The following is a 17,712-nucleotide window of genomic DNA, read 5'->3' as shown; positions in this document are numbered from 1 at the left end:
GCTAGCCATGTGAGGTGGCAGATACCATTTGCTAAGCACAGATCACAAAAACGTTGGGTCGCTTTTGTCAGATGACTGTGATATTCAACATATATCCGGAGTAAAATGGGATGGACTTTAAAGGAGTTTAGTTTAGCGGAGCCTGAAATCGGTGGCTGCATGGAAATAAAAGCCATTATGAGACGAGAAACTCGTGTTCACGTGCTATGCAGAACCTGCGGCTGCAGGCGTATGATTTAGAGTTTTCTTCTTTGACTACGAAGCAGATGATTATCTACTGCCAGATGCGCGAACTGCCGATCTCGCAATAGCTCCCGAGGCGGGATCTAAAGCAAGCTCGTCGACGCGAACATGGTATGGCAATCAATGGCAAGGCGACTCTAGACGGAAGTCTATTCGCAAGGCAATACGAAGATGTGCATACGAAGACATGCAGCTCTATAATGGCGTTCCCCTCACGTGTGGCTGACATCTACCGCTCCTAAAGGCTGGCTACCATACCCGGACGCCACTTGGAGCATTTCGAGAAGTTAAGTTTGGTGTTGAGGCGGCATCGTGGAGGTTTTCTGAAGTGAAAACATGCAATGGCGTCGTCCTCGGAACTTTATTGCGCGTCATTGTTCCGCGTGTCTGACAGCCGAGTGGCTTGCCATTGTTCTAAAGTCGGATGAACTATTGACGGATGCTGCCTTGTCTCTTGCTTACCCGTCAGTTGGTCTGCTGCCTCTTGAACGCCCCCTTCGCGGTTGGTAAAGGACGGTCCCTGGCGCACTGACCATCAGCGTGTGTACCTTAGGTATTACTGCGTATTATTCTTAGAGATATTGTCTTCCAGTGCAAACAAACCGGCACGCACGCAATCTGATATTGGACACTGCTTACATACGCAGACCCTGGCAAGACAGGCCGAACCAATGGGGAGCTGCTCATGTGCTGAGAAAGGGCACATGGTGGGGCAGGTACCAACCACGGGCCAGTGATTACAGAAACCCCCCCCGGTGGCACCTACACCCCTGTGGTCAGCCTCTCAGAGCCAAGTGACGAAGTCTCTTTGGAGCTGGGCCCGCCAGTTCTCTCGAGAGACACACGGGCGAGGGCATGAGGACCGGAGAAAGGGCCTCATCTGGGCGGCCCTCTCGTTTTTTCCTACGGCTTTAAGGTTTTGAGGCTTCTTCTCCAGTCGACCTTGACGAGTATAATAAGGTAGCGGCAGTCGGCACCTTGGGGCGGTTGGAAGTGAGGAACAGACACGGCAAGGACTCATCCTCAAGAGACTGAGTGAATTTTGCAGTGCAATATCGCGAACAAGAAAAAAAAGGGAAGAAAAAGCCCGGCGCAACAACCATCGCTCCTCAATTATACCGACAGGTATGTCCTATTAAATCATGAAGCGCATATTTCGCAAGGTGATTGACAGCAATGACAGGGGTTCTGGTGTTACGCTGGCAGGTTAGCCCCTCCGTCACCAGCCAGAGAGGCCGCATTTTCGCGCCAGAGGCCATCAAGGTTCTCACGCCGCACCGCACCTGCTCATCGCGCGCCTGCAACACCGCCTTCCCACAACGTGGGTAGGAACTTCCTACCGTTGCGGGTTGCCCTTGGTCCCTGGGAGTCCTGAGAAGAGGAACCAGTGGTGCCCAGTCCAATCCAATTCTTCAATTCTCGACTTCTTGCCCCTCCAGCCTTGTCAACGGTTTGACTCGCCTGGTCACGCCTCGCCTCGCCTCGCTTCGTACCAACCTTGAAGCTTTCATCCCACTTTCATATTACCCTTCTACCCAAGGCTTGGTTCTGTTTCGTCAGGGCATTCATTACTGGACCTTCCTCCACAACGTTATTCCGTTACTACTACATCTACCCTCCCCGACTCTGACACCTGGAGGAATTCTCCGTCCCCAGGGTCTCAGTTTTGCGGCTCTTTTCTTCCCACCTTCTCCAAGAACCCTCCGACCTCCAGTGGTCCAAGCTGCCGGTCGATCGACAGTCTCCGTGGGACCTCTCCCGAGCCGCATGGAAGATTCAGAAATCCTCAACATCGTCATATCAGAGTTATGGACGGCCAGCACGACGGCTTACCGTCCTTCGGTGGCCACGGCTCCGGCTTCTTTCTCGACCCCTTAGACGTGGAACATCTTAACGACCATTTTACCGGTGGTGTCACTTTGCCAGTATCGCACGATGAGTCCTGTATGGATTTGAACTTCGACCATATTGCCTGCAGAGGCCCGGATAGCAACAACCAGCACCACCCTGTACCCAACCACAACCACCCTCTCACCCTGAATACCATGCCGATGCATGCCCGAAGACACCACAGCCTATCCACGATGCCGACACTACCCAACTACTTCGATCCCAGAGGCCAGGTGCCCTTGGGCTTCGGCTCGAATGCCATCATGTCACCAACGGGGGCCATAGGCTTTGGCGTCTCGACCCCCAACTCGAGCCCTCAGCTCGAGGATGATAGTACCTCCGCGGCTTGCAGCAGCTTGGACTGCAATCGATGTGTTAGCGAGTGTGGCGCTAGTGAAGCTGGCGATATTTGCACCGATGCAGAGTGCGCTCAAGCTTGCGACGATGACGACTGCGACGAAGCTGCTGCGCTTTGTACAGACGCAGAGTGTCCAGCCAACGACATCATCTCTGATAAGGACAAAGCTGCTGCCGATGTGTTGGCGTCTATTGGGGACGCTTTCAGCCAGGATGGCATGCTACCTCCGTCAATGTCTTCGATGCCGTCGATGTCTTCTCAATATTACGCAACCCAAGGCTCCTATCAAAATGGAGGAATCCAAGCAGCAACTCCAAGCCATTTCCACGCCGGCGGGATGACCATGTCGATGGCTCATTCGATGAATATGGGCAACTCTTTTCAGAATAATCCCGACCTCTTTCAGACTGCCCTCGATTCTGTAATGGACTTTCAGGATCCTAGCATGCCTGAGCCCATAGGATGGATGGCACTTGGCTTGCATCTTAACGATCATGCACACGCTCAGACAACCTGTATACGGCCTTGTATGACAGAGAACCGGAATTTGCCGACTAGGTGCCCGCTTCCTCACCAAGCGCATGCTCATCAAGGTGAACTTGATTTCTCCTTTTGCATTCCCGACCCCAGCTCAGGGTTTGTACCTTGCGGCGCTGAGCTCAACGGCGTCGAGGATTGGGCTAGCCATTTCCAAGAACAGCACGTTATTGCGCCAGAAGGAGAGCATACCAACTATTCCCATGCATCGCAACACTCTTACCCAAACCTGATGGCGCCGAATCGTCAGTCTGATTACCTTCCAGGAGGTCTTCCTGACCCGGCCCATGCTGCCCAAGATAAAGAGTCCACCACATCTCCTCTATCAGGGCTCCAGGCGTCTTCATCCCCACAACCGTCTCCGGCCACTGCACAAACCCAGCCTAGCCCTGATAAGCCCGGGGCTGAAGTGTTTACTTGCCAATGGGTAGTCGCCGGTCAGATGTGCGGTATGAGCTACCCGAACGATGACGCTCTGCAGATGCATTGCAAGGAGAGACACATCGTCAACCTTGGTAAGACAGATGCAGGATACAAATGCTGCTGGGAGGGATGTGCGCGTGAAGGGCATTTCACGCAAAAGAGCAAGCTTGAACGTCACCTGCAGACACACACCGGCTGTAAGTCACTACCTCATCGTCTTTGATGTCCAAATATGCTGATAATGCGTCTAGTCAAACCGGTCAAGTGCACTATTTGCAATACCCCGTTGTCTGCCAAGCAGTCTCTTGCGCAGCACATGAGGATCCATACTGGAGAGAAGCCTTGGACCTGCAAGTTTCCCGATTGCAAAGCATCGTTCAAGCAGCAGAGTGCATTGAGTAAGTGAAACCAATATCCTTGGGTCCAAACAATTTCTAACTATGTTCTAGCAATGCACCAGCGAACCCACACAGGCGAGAAGCCACTCAAGTGCGAGGTTTGCGGCAAGGCGTTTGGCGAATCGTCCAATTTGTCGAAACACAGAAAGACGCATAATGTGAAGGGTGCTTTCAAGTGTGATTTCTGTGACAAGGATTTTCACAGACTGGACCAGAAACGCAGACATGAGAAGATTCACCGTAAGGTCGCGGATGCGCTCAAGGCTGATAATTCTACTCCGTCTATCAAAAAGACACAGGGCGGTCGAGTTACAAAGGCAGCAGATCGAAGAAACAGTAAGTGATCAACTTGGACAAGGTTGATCGCTTCGCTGGTAGTTTTTGTGGTTCAAGGGGAGGCATTTTCACATTACGGATGGCTTTTTCTTTGTCGACGTCTCATGAAATACCCTTATAGGCTCCAAGATTCCGGACTGGCGTTTACATGGAGAAATGGATCAGGTCAGGACGGCATAACAGGCTTTGGTGTTCAAGGCGGCGGCTAAAAGTTCAAGGGACATGGACTTACTCTGGCTTTGGTGGGCGTGAGAAAACGCCTTTTTCCATGACGAATCCACGGTAGGTACGGTCAGAAATGAGGATAGAATTAGTATTGTAGTAATACAGTACTAGCAGTAATACAGTACTAGCAGTAATACAGTACTAGCAGTAATACCGTATGAATGACGCTTAATTGACGAAATATATCGAGGATGTTCTCCATGGCTTTCAAGTTGTATCTTTCTGTTTCCAGATTAGTAGACTTGGTTATGCGGACACTCGGCACAGAGGTCACTATTATCATTGAACGAGAGGTTTGTATCAATCCGTAGATGATCCTTTCGGGAGCACATATTCTAAGGTAAAATGGCTTTCCGGTCCTGCCATGGGATTCAGGGAAGGACGTGTCATTGAGTTCCCGGTGATGGCCATCTACGTTCTGTCTCGGTAGGACTTACGCACCCTGTAGGCCATCACAGGCCATCACAGCCCCAGAAACCGGGTTTGCGACGAGAGTAGGTGAGTGGGCGACAATCGGTCGTGCTGTCAATCATTTCTTCTTAGGGGCACGTGTGAGCTAAGGAGTGGAAGAAGGCGTGTGAAGCGTTACTAACATATGAATGACATGACCACGATTGCCGCGCAAGGCAACAGAGTAGTGTTCTTGCCTTTTCTCACGTAGGTTTTCGTCCTGGTTCCGTGCTCCCTCGGCGTTGATGAATACGAGCTGGAGATGGTGGGAGTCTTTCTATGTGGTGTCTGTAGCTTGCCAATCTCGTCATCGCTTCAGCTTGTGACCAAGTATTACACGGCTGCAGATATGACAGTGGAAGTGATGGGATTGTCATGTGGCATGATGAGGACCGGATTCCAAACGAGGTATTCGCTCATCGGGACAGAAGGTGACCATATGAGAGCTTCATGGTCCATTTTTCGCCTTTGTTCGCCATCTTGGGGAGGCAGCCAAGGAGTAGGAGACTTTGACGGCAAATGTCATATCTGGCGAACCACGAGGAAAAAGTTCTAGGGCAATCCCCACGAGTAAGGGCTAACAAGTATTTCTCTCGTGAACGGCATCTTCCAAGAGAGAGAGAGAGAGGTATTGCGGTGAATGTAATTAAGTTTGGAGGCGTTCTGTCGTGGAGAGGGGAACCGGTTTGGTCGTAGAGGGACATACCCGACGCAATGAAATCTCGGATGAGGGACATGGTGTACCTTGGGAGGCGGGGGGCGTGAAGTTGGTAGATTTATCCTTCTGCACCCTCCCCCTCGTGCCCCTTCCCCCCCTTATTTTTCCTCCCCCTCCTGCCTCCTGGCGATGCTTCGGCGAGATTCTGTATTGTGGCTTCACGAAAAGGGGAGGCATCACATGATGATGAAATTTGCCGCGTTGAGGAGAAAGTATTGCGTTGGTTTGGGGAGGATCGTGTTCTCTTTTTGGAAACGATGCCCTGGACTTGGCTGCGGGCGTTGTTCGTGATACTCGACAAATTTGGTGGCGGTTCAGCGGGTCGCAAGTGACGTGGATGCTGACGATGACCAAAAACGTCACGCAATGGCAAGTTGGTCCTATGTCTTCTGTCTGTCAGTCGTGTTCGTGTCGATCGTGGGGAATTATTTGAGTTCAGGCTGTCCTTGGACTTGATGTGCCTTGCCGACGAGAGTTGCTGTCTATGGGTGGAGAGACTCGAAACAGAACGTGAAGTTGAAGCCTGTTCTTTACTAGGCTGGAACAGACGGGATAGCAATGAAAGTATTCCATGGACTGACCTCGCTTCACTGACGATATTGTGAACTTCGTCTCTTCCATGGCCCAGTGCTGTGTCCTGGTGTCCAGACCCGCTCTACTCATACGAAGGCATCGAGGGTAGAGCGTTGGATGAAGCTTCAGTGACATCGCCAGAAGACGGCGTCCAACACCCGTAAACCAATCACTGTGAGCGATTCCGCTTCAGTTTCCTTGTCGTCTCACTTCAACGTTAAAACCAGTAAATACTTTGTAGAACCTATACACATTTGAGAAGAACTTAAGGCGGCCCTCGAAAAGTGCCTCCGTTGTTCCGCACCACGGCTTTAGTGAGTTCACTATATTATCTGACTTTATGGCATTGCGCGTTGTATGGAGCAAAGCCTCGGGTCGTCATATTGCTCCTTTCCTTTTCTCGGCACGAAAGGATGGTCGTAATTGTGTTGGTGGGATGCTACCTCCCACGCAACTTGCCCCATTCCATGGTCGATTGTTCTCATTGTCCATAGAGGGCTTCACAAGCAAATAGAGGTCCGGGAAGAGAAACTAGGATAAGTTGCAGGGAACCATAGGAGCTGGAGCAGTGTTTCTCTGGCTCCAATCTGGTTTACTAAGAAAAAGCGTGCTGCGCTGATTGAAATTGTTCCAGTAGTACTTGCTACTAATAAGACTCTAGTCGATATCGCCATCGATGAGAAGGGGGTAGAGGTGTGTCTGTGGTGACGAGGACGGCATGGCCCCTCATCACCGACTTATGCCATATAATTGCGTGGGGGTGTTCATCTTCTGAACAGGACCACGGGTTCACGAGGCAATGTATCCTGGTGTTCTTTGCTTTAGTTTGCGAATGAAACCGTGAGCTTCAAAAGCTCGTCTTGAGAGCAATGGAGTGTGGCGGAGGCTCTCGGATTGGCGTTTGTCATCTACGGACCACATAGAAATTATGCCATAAAGACGCCAATCTTATGAGGTAGACATGTTTCCAGATACTAAGCAGTCAAATGGGGGAGGGGGGGAGTAATCTAACTTGAGATCAAGTTTGAGGTGTCGACATCCATGATGGATATAGGCCATAGATAGTGGATGGACGACTGAGAGGGGGCTACAAGCTTGAGCATGGATTACGTCTGGTCAGTGCCTGCATGCTTCTCTTAAGCAGTGGAAATCATCACACAACGTCATATATCAATGTATAGGGACTCCATCACATTTGAAGAAAAAAAGAGCAAACTTTTGAAGTCGGGACATCTTTGGGCCCCATCATTTTGGCAGCTCTATGCTACCTCACACCACACACACCCGAGGGAATCCTCTCCCTCCCACCACGCAAGAAAGGAGGGGTGGGAAAGAACAAGAGAGGGGGATTCTTGTGAAGCCCATCCTTTTTCGTTTTTCGCTTGACCAATGTTTTGACCCGTCTTGAGAGAAATCCATTTCGTGTTTTGCAGCACTGGGGGGAGAAATGATAAAAGTGCAAATAAACCCTTAATTTCCCTCCGTGACCATGCAATGCATCATCGAGTAATTCGGGATCCCCGTGTGCCAAAAACGTGTTACGCCTCCGTGACCATTTTCATTGTTCCTCGTCCCCAGATCTAACCCAGCAGCGGTCGGTCTAAATTTAAGCAGACTGTATGAAGAAGTCAGTTTCAATGTTCCCTAAGGGTGCCATTCGTGATTTCGGCCAGGGAACATGAGAAGTAGCGCTCAACAGAGTGTTGAAGATCGTCCCCTCTTAATGCTGCCTTCATCGATCGCTCCTCTCATGGCTCCCAAGCCTCCATTCGAATGGCAGATATTCCGACTCAACTGACCTTGACGGCGAACTTGCGCTGGGGGAAGTGGGTGGTGCGCTTCTTGGCCTTGTCGGTGACAGCGCTGGCCTCCTTCTCGGACAATCTCCGGCGGATGGCACGGGTCTGCTTCGCGCGGAGGTCGAGGGGAGCGTACTTCTTGTTCTTGTAGAACAGGCGGAGCTGGGCGCGTTGCTTGGAGTTGATGACGGTAAGGACGCGAGCGATCGACTTGCGGATGTCGTGGCTGTGGAGCGGAAATTTTCACCAGTCAGTCCTCTTGGTTTCTCTTCTTTCGATTGACGATTCCTCCAATTGACTCGGATCAGGACAGGGGGGATCAAACGCACATCTTGTTCAGCTTGCTGCCGGAAGAGGCGATCTTCTGGATGCGGAGCTGACCGAGCTCGGTCTTGAGCTCACCAAGTTGCTTGGTCAAATCATCCTTGTTCTTGCTCCAAAGGGCGACGGCCTTGACCTTTCCGGACGACTGGGACATGATGAATTCTCGTCAGCGAAACGGGTTCTCTTTTCTCCTATGTGGCTCCTTGCAAGCAGATCCTGCCGCCTCTGGTATTCGCTTTTTTCGTCGGGAAGGGGGTAATTCGGGCGCGGGGTGTCGAGGATTCGGCGGAAAAGTTGCGTCGGGCTGTTCGAGGATCGCGAATTCCATCAGGGAGAGCAAAAGGGGTTCACTCACCATCTTGACTGATATGGGGGGTGGCGCTGGATATCTGGGTTAGTATCGACACGTCGTGAGAGAGGCTGAGGTGATCGATCGTAAATTTGAAAGTTTGGCAAAAAGCTGTTGCCCTAGTTTGTGCGCAAAAATTCGGGACCAGGCGCGGGGCCTGCTGTGATTGGGTGCATGTGGGCCTTGGGGTTTCGAAGTCGCTGGTCATGAACTGCGCCACAGCTACTCCAGCCACAGATTGTCACCAGCCGGGGCTGGCCGTCCTCAAGCCAAGACAGCTTCACTGAGCGAGATATCAATGGCATCGACATGTATTTACAACCTTGTGTCTCAAATCTTTGGAAACATCCAGGAAATCTGGCGATGTTGCACAAATGTTTTAAGGTCTATCAAATGGCTCTTTTGCGTTTGGGTACAAAGATGTCATAGGCTTACTTCCATTTCCATGCTGTTTGTCCCTCGTAAGAACACTTTGTACTATCAAGTCTCTGATGAGGCAAATATACTGCCCGAGTAATAATATCTTCTACAATCGAGTTTTTTCACGGCGTTCTAGCACATCATGAGCAAATCCTTGATGCTCCAGACTCTAGTGCGACTCTACCCGCACCTGCATTTATGGTGCAACACTTTCGGCACTTACATAATCATTCAATGTGCACGGTCCATGTGACGCCGAGCTCCTCCCCTGCTGCATCTGGTCCCTGCCGACAGTCCCAGACACGCGGACATGCCAGAGTCCATCGAAAGACAACATCTCGACGTCGAAGGTCTACAAACGTACAGCAACCACCAAGCCATACATAATCAGCATCGAGGCGCTATGGCTACGGCTACAGGAAACACGGGCTGGGCCCAGCTGCGGCAACAGGCACGAAGTCTAGAAACACAGGTACGAAATTCCTCCGCTCAGAACGTCATCCAGGCTTCCCTGACATCCGGCCTCCACAGACAGAGACGCTATTCCACACCTACTCTCAGTTCTCGACGGTATCCGACATTCCGGCAAAGCCCACAGAAGAAGAAAGGACCACAGAAGCGAAGCTCCAAGATCTTCTCGAAAAAGTACGCTCAAGCCCTCGTTCGAAAGACCTCGGCTCTCACCTTCTTCGCTGCCTTGAACGTCCGTACTAACATGGCCGCCAAACCATCAGCGCGAGAACGTCATTTCGCAATTATCCCGCCTCCTCGATTCGGAAGCTACTCTCACATCATCCGCTCTGAAACAGAACAACCTGGCCCTTCTCCGTGAGAAGCTCGCCGAGCATAAGCGCGATCTCGTGCGCCTGCGCAAAACCATTTCCGAGGCTCGCGATCGCGCCCACCTTCTTACGAATGTTCGCTCCGACATTGACGAATACCGTGCCAATAACCCCGAAAACGCCGAGGCCGAGTACATGCTTGCTGAGCGCAGCCGTATCGATAATAGTCACAACATGGCCGATAGCGTCTTGTCCCAGGCATACGCTGTCCAGGACAGCTTCAATATCCAGCGCGAGACACTCGCCAGCATCAACCGTCGTATCACCATGGCTGCCAGCCAAGTACCGGGGTTGAACAGTCTAATTAGCCGTATTTCAGCTAAGAAGCGCCGGGACGGCATCATAATGGGCGCATTCATTGCGTTTTGCTTTCTGATGTTCTGGTGGTTCTTATAATAAGCGGAGGCCCGGCATGGCTGAAATGACGTCCCTCGTGTGTTTGTTATGTGTTCAACAAAGCCGTTACGACTAGGGAATTATTGGCATGAGGGAAATGCGGAGGCGTTATTGGGATTGTTTTTGAACTTTTTTTTTCATCGGATAGGGGGTATCTTGGGTGCATATTGTACACTATAAGAACACGAATATCTGTAAGCCAAAGTCAGGTTACATGAGCCTGACGGCTATACAAGGTCGACTTTTCTAAGCCACCTTAGAAAAAGGTTCCGTCCTCTTTATCAGGATACTTCCTTCTTTCCCTTCGCTGCGTCCTTGACCTGGGCAGCCTCAAGTGCTGCCTTTTCGTTCTTATTCCACTCGTGGAGGACTAGCTTCATGCCCTTCACCAAGCTCTCCCTCTCATCGGGGTGACTAGGACCACTGGCAGCCCATCTTATCCTACACAGGTTGTCCACCAGATAGACATAGCCTACTTTGCTATTGAGGTACCCAATAGACTCGCTAATCTCGTTTGTGATGCCGCGGGGTACCAAGAAGTACTTTCCCCAATTGTGCTCGGGGATTAGTTTGCGCAGGTTGCCCATGAACATCTTTACGATCCACGCCTTGAACTTGTTGTCCTCAATGTTGAGCTGGAGGACCTGCGTCTTGCCGGGCGTCTTGGCCAGGAGCTCGTGCAGCTCCGGATTGGCCTCGGGGGAGATGAAGGTCTTTGCCTGGTCGTCGGCCCACTGGCTGCTGTAAACGGCGACGACGGAGACCTTGCCGAGGAGCGTCCGCGTCGTGTCGCGGGGGTTGTTTGCGTTCTTGGCGAGTGTGTCGCCGACGAAGTTGGGGAAGAAGAGGGACATGTCGGCCTTGAAGGGTAGAGGGGGCGCGATGAAGGATTTACCCTCGTGGAACTGCATGTTGCGCCAGTCGCGGAAGTAGGGACGCGCCATCTTTTCCTTACTACACAAGGAGGTACATACCAATCAGCAATGCGACCTTGAGTGTTTCTTTGAGGCATTATCACTGGGAAACTCACAGCTCTTTACGACGCACGAGATGCTTGTCGTAGTCGACAAAGTCATCCCTCCGTTCTTTCAGCGACCTCCTATCCACGCCAGAGTTGTCCTCTGGGTGAGGCGGGTGCGCCATGCCGATGGGGCGCGGCAGAGGCTGCGGCGTGAAGTTGTTGATCTTCTTGCCGTATGCTCTCGGAGCATGAATGGCAGATCCGGGGAGGTCGGGCTTCGGAGCCTCTACGGGGGCGGCGCCGGGCGCCGGGTTCGGGAGCTTGTCGGCCAGGTAAGGTCGGGAGGTGCTCAGGTGCCGTCGCCATGCGCAGACTGCGCAAGAGACCATGGTCCTTCTAGAGGCCCCCATGGACAGGGCCATTGTCCGTAACGGTGTGGTTGGAACCATTGCGCCTGGTTGTTTTGTTGTGGTTGGCTTCGACTTTCGAGGTCTGTCGAGGTCTGGTCAATCCATGCCTTGTTGAACATCAAAAAATTCGCGCCACATTACTCCAGCTTCTCTGTCGCGGGAAGCTGGCGCCACAAGTTCTCCAGCCACAACTTAACAAAAGCCCAAGGCCCTTGAGCCGCGAGCGATAACAGAGTGGATTAGCGACGCTTCAATGCGGAGACGAGGGGGAAAGAGCCAAGCGCACTGAACCGACGCAGCGGGTCTCGGGCCAGCCTGCAGCTTCCCCAAGGGGCATTTCACATTGTGTCATGGGGGACTCAATCGACCTTCACTGGCCGAACACCGTGAATAGCCGAGTGTTTGGGGGAAAGGACAATGCCGTCGCCGAGCGGTTCAATCCTCCTGCAAGTGCGTTCGCACATTCCTTGGGAAGTGCCTTCCCTTTTTCTCATCTCTTTTCTAGAAAGAACAAAAATTAGAAGTTGGAAATTGGTTTCTTATCCTTTTAACTTTTCAAAAAACAAGCCAAAATGTTTCTTCAAAGAGGATCGCGCGCCGTCCGGACGCAATGGCACGTCTCCAAGAGCATGGCTCGCCTGGCCGCGGCAAGAGCTGCCGGCGTCTACCCCTCCAGACAGTTCCACGACACACGGCATCTGCGGGTTGTGAAGCCTGTCTTGCTGGCAGATATTGGCGAAGGTTAGAAGTTCCCCAGTTCTACTTCTTGTTGCACAGAGACATGTCTAACAGTCCCGATTTACACAGGCATCGTGGAGTGCGAAATCATACAGTGGTTCGTCGAGCCCGGCGCCCGAGTCGAAGAATTCTCCCCTCTGTGTGAGGTCCAGAGCGACAAGGCGTCTGTGGAGATCACCAGCCGATTCTCAGGCGTGGTACAGAAGTTGCACTACGATGCTGGCGACATGGCCAAGGTCGGCAAACCTTTTGTCGACATTGACATACAGGGCGGGGCTAAGAAGGAGGACCTGGATGCGCTGACAGCCCCGACGGAAGCGGCACAGGAGAAGCCCTCACAAAAGACGGCAGAACCTCCTGTACAGCCCAAGTCACAACAGAAAGACAAGACACAGGACCAAAGCAGACAAGAATCGGGGGTGGCATCTCAGGATGCGGCCAGTACTGAGGACGCCGCACGGCCAAAGGGTAGCCATGCCTCGCTTGCTACACCGGCGGTGCGGCATCTGACCAAGAGCCTGAACGTAGACATTGCAGAGATTAACGGCACGGGAAGAGACGGGAGGGTTCTGAAAGAGGACGTACAGAACTTTGTCAAACGCCGCGACGCCGGTGACAGGCCCGCTGGGGCAACGACTCCATCCCCGGCCGCCGCGGCCCCGCCTTCCGGCGCCGTACAACTCGAAACCCGGGTCCCGCTCACGAACACTCAACAGCAAATGTTCAAGTCCATGACCCGCTCCCTCGCAATCCCCCACTTCCTCTACGCCGACGAGATTGACTTCTCCAGCCTCGTCCAGCTGCGCACCCGCCTCAACCGCGTCCTCGCGACGTCTCCCGAGGTGGGCGGCGGCGAGACCGGCGTCGCGAAGCTCTCTTACCTCCCCTTCATCATCAAAGCCGTCTCCATGGCGCTCTACCAATACCCTATCCTCAACGCGCGCGTGGATCTCGACCCTTCCTCCTCTCCGTCATCGAAGCCGTCCCTCGTCATGCGCAGCCAACACAACATCGGTGTAGCAATGGACACCCCCGCCGGCCTCCTAGTGCCCGTGATCCGCGACGTCGGCTCCCTCAACATCCTCTCCATCGCCTCGGAGCTGACGCGCCTGCAAAAGGCGGCCTTCGCGGGCAAGCTCGCGCCGGCGGACCTCAAGGGCGGGACCATCACCGTCTCCAACATTGGCAACATTGGCGGCACCTACCTCTCGCCCGTCATCGTTGACAAGGAGGTCGCGATCCTCGGCATCGGCCGCATGCGCGCCGTGCCGGCGTTCGAGGGCGAGGACTCGGACAGGGTGGTGAGAAAGCACGTTACCAACTTTAGCTGGAGCGCTGACCATCGCGTGGTGGACGGCGCGACCATGGCCCGGGCCGCGGAGGTGGTGCGGCGGGTTGTGGAGGAGCCCGACGTCATGGTCATGCATCTGAGGTGAGAAGCGTTGCAAAACTTGTTCTGGAAGGAATTTCGGGGGGGAAGGGAGTAAGCGCGCGTGTGTGTTGTATCTACCTTATGACTCCGGGACCACCCCCCACCCCAAGAGAGATGCTGAGAGAGGAAAAGGGAACGCTCAGTAGGGCGCCTTAAGGATGACGCCGTTTGGCCGCCGTGTGATGCGGAGCCAGAGGCCGAGGTTTCCATGAAAGTGTGGGTCGGCGGGCGGAGGGCTGGATGACTTACAAGACTCTCGACAATTAGACGTCTAATGATTTGTAGATGTTGAGGTGAGGGCGAGCAGGGGTTCTACCGTGGTGGGTGTAACCAACTGCCTACCTACTCTGCAAGCACCAATAAGGGGCAAAAATAGCTTGCGCGAGAAAAATTCAAATCCAAGAGTTCAAACGAAAAACGAGATCATCATCAAATCTACAAGATTGGGCTGCTGCCCGACGCTTATCTGACAAGCATTCAACTGTATCGTGTGCAACACAACACCAAATAAGGCAGTGTACCCAAGTACGTACGACCGTATGCGTTTGCGCGTTGGAGGCAGTGATATCGATACCTACCTTACATCAACCAAGCGCTCCAGGCTGCCCCACAGAGCCAACATTCCCCCCGGAGGCCGACCCCCTCTCCTCGGTGTACTTGTAGGTAGGCACATTTGTGACGGCCCAGTGACGAAGGACGAACGCCTCTCCACATCCTCACCGAGTCGACGCCAGCCAATGCTAACGGCAAACGTGAACGATTATGCTCCGTAGCGATGCAGGTGCCTCGATCCGGCAGGTTGCCCACCACTTCGATCAGTAACAAGGGTTTGCGCATGAGTACACCACAGAAGGGGGAGGAAGGAAGGAGGGGCAGATTGGGCACGTTGAGAGGGAAGATGTAAGATGGTAGTAGTAGTCATATTTCGTCAGTTATAATATTGTATAATACTGAACTAAGAGAAGTTGCAAGTGACAGAAAACGCAACAATCTACCCGGCCAAAGCCTGACCATTGAGAATTCTCTGTTTTGCGAACCCCTGCATGGAGTGAGGAAACAAGCGTCAAACCGGCTCATCGTCGCCGTTGTCGCCTCCATGGCCAGCCCATTAAACCTGTCGGGCCTTGATATATCAGGTTGCCATGTGTTGTCCCTCCTCCCTCACTATTGCATAATTCCATCCCGCTGATTGGGTTGCGCAAAGGATGCCATTCGTGGCGCAGATCCTCGTGACACCCCTTCATCTCCGTACATTGCATGCAGGCTGACTTGTCAAAGCCAGCGGTTTTGTGAACCAGATCCCAATGCTGACGCCATGAATACCCAAAAGTAAACGCTCACTTCTATGCCCGGAACTCCAATATCCCGTGGGATAATTTGCCAAAAAAGAAGCAGCCAAAAAAGGACCAATGACAGTACGCCTTCTATAGCCGGTATACAACTCATGCCTCCTCTTCCATTGCGGCCTTGACGTTGGCCAAGGCGTCGCGCTTGACTTCCTCAAGGGAGCGGCTGACGTCGAGGCTGATGACATCGGTCTCATCGGCCATGGGGGCCTCGAGAGACTGGAACTGGCTGCGGACCATGTTGGCGCCCATGTAGTGGTTGGTGGCAGCGCTGCGAGCCGTCACACGCTGGACCAGAACGCTTTCGGAGGCCGACAGGTAGATGAAGTGAATGAGGATCGAACGATCGTAGTACCCAGCAACGCGGATCACGTCTCTGTACTTGCGCTTCAGAGCCGAGCAAGTGAGAACGACTCCGTCGGAGCCCGCAGCCAGCTGGTGGCGGGACTCTTCGCGCAGGGCAACAAGCCAGTCCCAACGGTCGGCGTCGGTAAGAGGAATGCCGTTGGCCATCTTTTCGATATTTGCTTGAGGGTGGAACTTTTCATGCGCGAGTCAGACAGAATTTCGAAATACGAGGCCAGAAAGCACCACTTACACTGTCACCCTCAATGTAGGGCAGCTTCAGAGCTTGAGCGAGGTACTCGGCAACAGTCGTCTTGCCACAGCCAGCGGGACCAGTAACTAGCCAGATGTGGTGATACTTGGTGTCGAGAGATCCGTTTACGTGTGCGCCATTGTTTGCCGTAGTCGGAACCCCAGGAACTCTAGGCTGGGTCTTGGAGGCAACGGCTTGTTGTACGCCGTTGGTAAGTCCCGAAGGAGACTTGGGAGTTTGTCCACTGACAGGCATCGGGGAGTCGTAGGAAAGCATTGTTTTGTAGGATATCGTGAAGAGGAACGGGTCACGGATAGACTGTTTCGAGGGGAGCGGGTTCAAGGCGCTGTTGCGTTGTCTAGATGAGACAGGTTGAGGCGTGTAGATAGCAGCTCAGGTCTTTGACACGATCCAGGGGATGGTTATGAGATATTGAAGAATTCAACAGATGACGTGTAGTAGTATATGTAGGTTAGTTCTTGTGAGGGTGACAAAAAGATCAGAGACAAGTCAAGGAAACGGCGATCGGAGTGTAAGTGTAGGGCGTTCCTGTCTTATAAGTGACACGGACGAGACTTCTCTGGGTCTGGGGGATCGATGAGGTAAAAAATTCCAACGGGGACTCAAGGGGTGCCCTGACGGCAACTAAAACGCCCTGGGGGGAGCGCACAGCAGGTTCCAGTACCTGGACTTCAGCGGACTTCTCTCGGGCCAGGGGTAGAGAGGGACCAGGGGGGTGTCACTGACCCGGATCCCAAAGAGCGGCGTCCCCTAGTCGTCATGGTGGCCAATCAAGGTGTTGCATACCCCAGCGGGGAGAAATCCGTTACTCCACAAAGCACTGGGGGAGGGTGGTCAAGCCCATATCCGTGGGGGTGCGCTCAGAGATGACTGTGTGCTTGCGTCTGATGTCCTTGACTGCTGTCTCCAAGTACGGATACGTTCGCCTTGTACTTTTTCTCCGCGGGATCCAAATGCCAGGGAGGTCGCATCTGGGGCAGACGTGGGACGAATGGAACGAGATCGGAGTTGCGCCTGATGGAGGGCAAATCGTTGGACGAAACGAATCCGTTGTTGAGCTACAACATCCGGTTGTTGGAGCATGAGATGTTGCGACGGGTAACTGCATTCAGGTGTCTAGCTTTTGAGACTGAGCACCTAGCAATGGCGCGCAATCAACTAGGTATTGGGATCATCTTTGGTAGTTGCGGTACGGCAACTAGGTAAGGTGGTAGACGTGCTCAGGCCGGCCCTCCAGGATTGTCCACTAGGCTGTCATGTACTATAGCCAGAATAAGTTTGACGGCCTTCGGAATATCCTATGTCTGTACCGTGATGGCGGAAGGGTGAGGGAGATCAACAGCGGCAACCATCAAGAGCCGAGTAAAGGTATTTCGTGTCTGTAATCGGTTCGCGAATCGAATCCCCTGTGTGTTTCTAGTGTATTCGTACCACTCCCCAAAGGTGGTGTACCAGTCTGCGCTGCGCGGTGCGGTGCGACGCGGTACGCTGCGTCGTGTGCATACGGCATCTCAACGAGACCAGGATGAGAGTGTCAGGCGTCCCAGGAAAAGTGATTGTCCAGGGCAAACGCCGATACCTAAAACAATTGTGCTGAGTGTTAGCACATTGGCATAGAGCAGGGTGTGGCGTTACGCAGTAGGTGTACGTAGTGCTGGGAAAAGGCAAAGCCGGCGGCGATGACAGGACTTGTGTCGCGGGTCCCGGGGAGGGCGGAGGACGGGGCTCGGTCAGGGAAGATGGAAGACTCCAGTTGGTCAGAGGCAAAGGAGATGACGATGCTAAGGATGAAAAGGGTTCGAGAGGCCTGAATGGCGGGGGCAGAAGAAGGGGGGAAATGATGAGCGCGGTCGGGCAGGGTGGACGAGGGGGTGCCATGGGCGAGGTGTGGACTGTGGAGGAAGCAGCGTGGGGGGACACACTTT

General features: G+C 53.2%; 6 protein-coding genes across 6 annotated transcripts; 3 read left to right on the top strand and 3 right to left on the bottom strand.

Annotated features, from left to right (window-relative positions):
* The first annotated feature begins 1,102 nt into the window (after positions 1-1,102).
* HER10_EVM0010191 (zinc-responsiveness transcriptional activator) lies at positions 1,103-4,568 on the top strand. The gene is made up of 3 exons (XM_035479659.1): positions 1,103-3,648; positions 3,703-3,849; positions 3,901-4,568. Exons 1-3 carry the CDS (start codon positions 2,052-2,054, stop codon positions 4,191-4,193), a joined length of 2,037 nt encoding a protein of 678 aa, XP_035335286.1. The 5' UTR covers positions 1,103-2,051; the 3' UTR covers positions 4,194-4,568.
* A 2,809-nt stretch (positions 4,569-7,377) lies between these two features.
* HER10_EVM0004678 (ribosomal L29 protein) lies at positions 7,378-8,740 on the bottom strand. The gene is made up of 4 exons (XM_035474314.1): positions 8,630-8,740; positions 8,280-8,419; positions 7,951-8,176; positions 7,378-7,766 (listed from the first exon to the last, which is right to left on the bottom strand). The coding sequence occupies exons 1-4, from the start codon at positions 8,630-8,632 to the stop codon at positions 7,758-7,760; spliced, it is 378 nt and encodes a 125-aa protein (XP_035334889.1). The 5' UTR covers positions 8,633-8,740; the 3' UTR covers positions 7,378-7,757.
* A 580-nt stretch (positions 8,741-9,320) lies between these two features.
* On the top strand, positions 9,321-10,521 carry HER10_EVM0001082 (vesicle transport V-SNARE protein). The gene is made up of 3 exons (XM_035470842.1): positions 9,321-9,515; positions 9,575-9,688; positions 9,778-10,521. Exons 1-3 carry the CDS (start codon positions 9,354-9,356, stop codon positions 10,279-10,281), a joined length of 780 nt encoding a protein of 259 aa, XP_035334619.1. The 5' UTR covers positions 9,321-9,353; the 3' UTR covers positions 10,282-10,521.
* HER10_EVM0009294 (ATP10 protein) lies at positions 10,506-11,755 on the bottom strand. The gene is made up of 2 exons (XM_035478785.1): positions 11,312-11,755; positions 10,506-11,235 (listed from the first exon to the last, which is right to left on the bottom strand). The coding sequence occupies exons 1-2, from the start codon at positions 11,689-11,691 to the stop codon at positions 10,563-10,565; spliced, it is 1,053 nt and encodes a 350-aa protein (XP_035335225.1). The 5' UTR covers positions 11,692-11,755; the 3' UTR covers positions 10,506-10,562.
* A 195-nt stretch (positions 11,756-11,950) lies between these two features.
* Positions 11,951-14,238, top strand: HER10_EVM0008539 (2-oxoacid dehydrogenase acyltransferase). Its single transcript, XM_035478056.1, has 2 exons — positions 11,951-12,393; positions 12,460-14,238. Exons 1-2 carry the CDS (start codon positions 12,225-12,227, stop codon positions 13,824-13,826), a joined length of 1,536 nt encoding a protein of 511 aa, XP_035335170.1. The 5' UTR covers positions 11,951-12,224; the 3' UTR covers positions 13,827-14,238.
* A 492-nt stretch (positions 14,239-14,730) lies between these two features.
* Positions 14,731-17,653, bottom strand: HER10_EVM0010065 (thermoresistant glucokinase family carbohydrate kinase). The gene is made up of 2 exons (XM_035479535.1): positions 15,767-17,653; positions 14,731-15,708 (listed from the first exon to the last, which is right to left on the bottom strand). The coding sequence occupies exons 1-2, from the start codon at positions 16,040-16,042 to the stop codon at positions 15,265-15,267; spliced, it is 720 nt and encodes a 239-aa protein (XP_035335278.1). The 5' UTR covers positions 16,043-17,653; the 3' UTR covers positions 14,731-15,264.
* Positions 17,654-17,712: the final 59 nt, after the last annotated feature.

This window comes from Colletotrichum scovillei (genome assembly GCF_011075155.1).
Source record: "Colletotrichum scovillei strain TJNH1 chromosome Unknown Contig00004, whole genome shotgun sequence".
NCBI lineage: Eukaryota > Fungi > Ascomycota > Sordariomycetes > Glomerellales > Glomerellaceae > Colletotrichum > Colletotrichum scovillei.
Note: the sequence above shows the minus strand (reverse complement) of the source record. Positions and strands in the feature narration are given on the sequence as shown.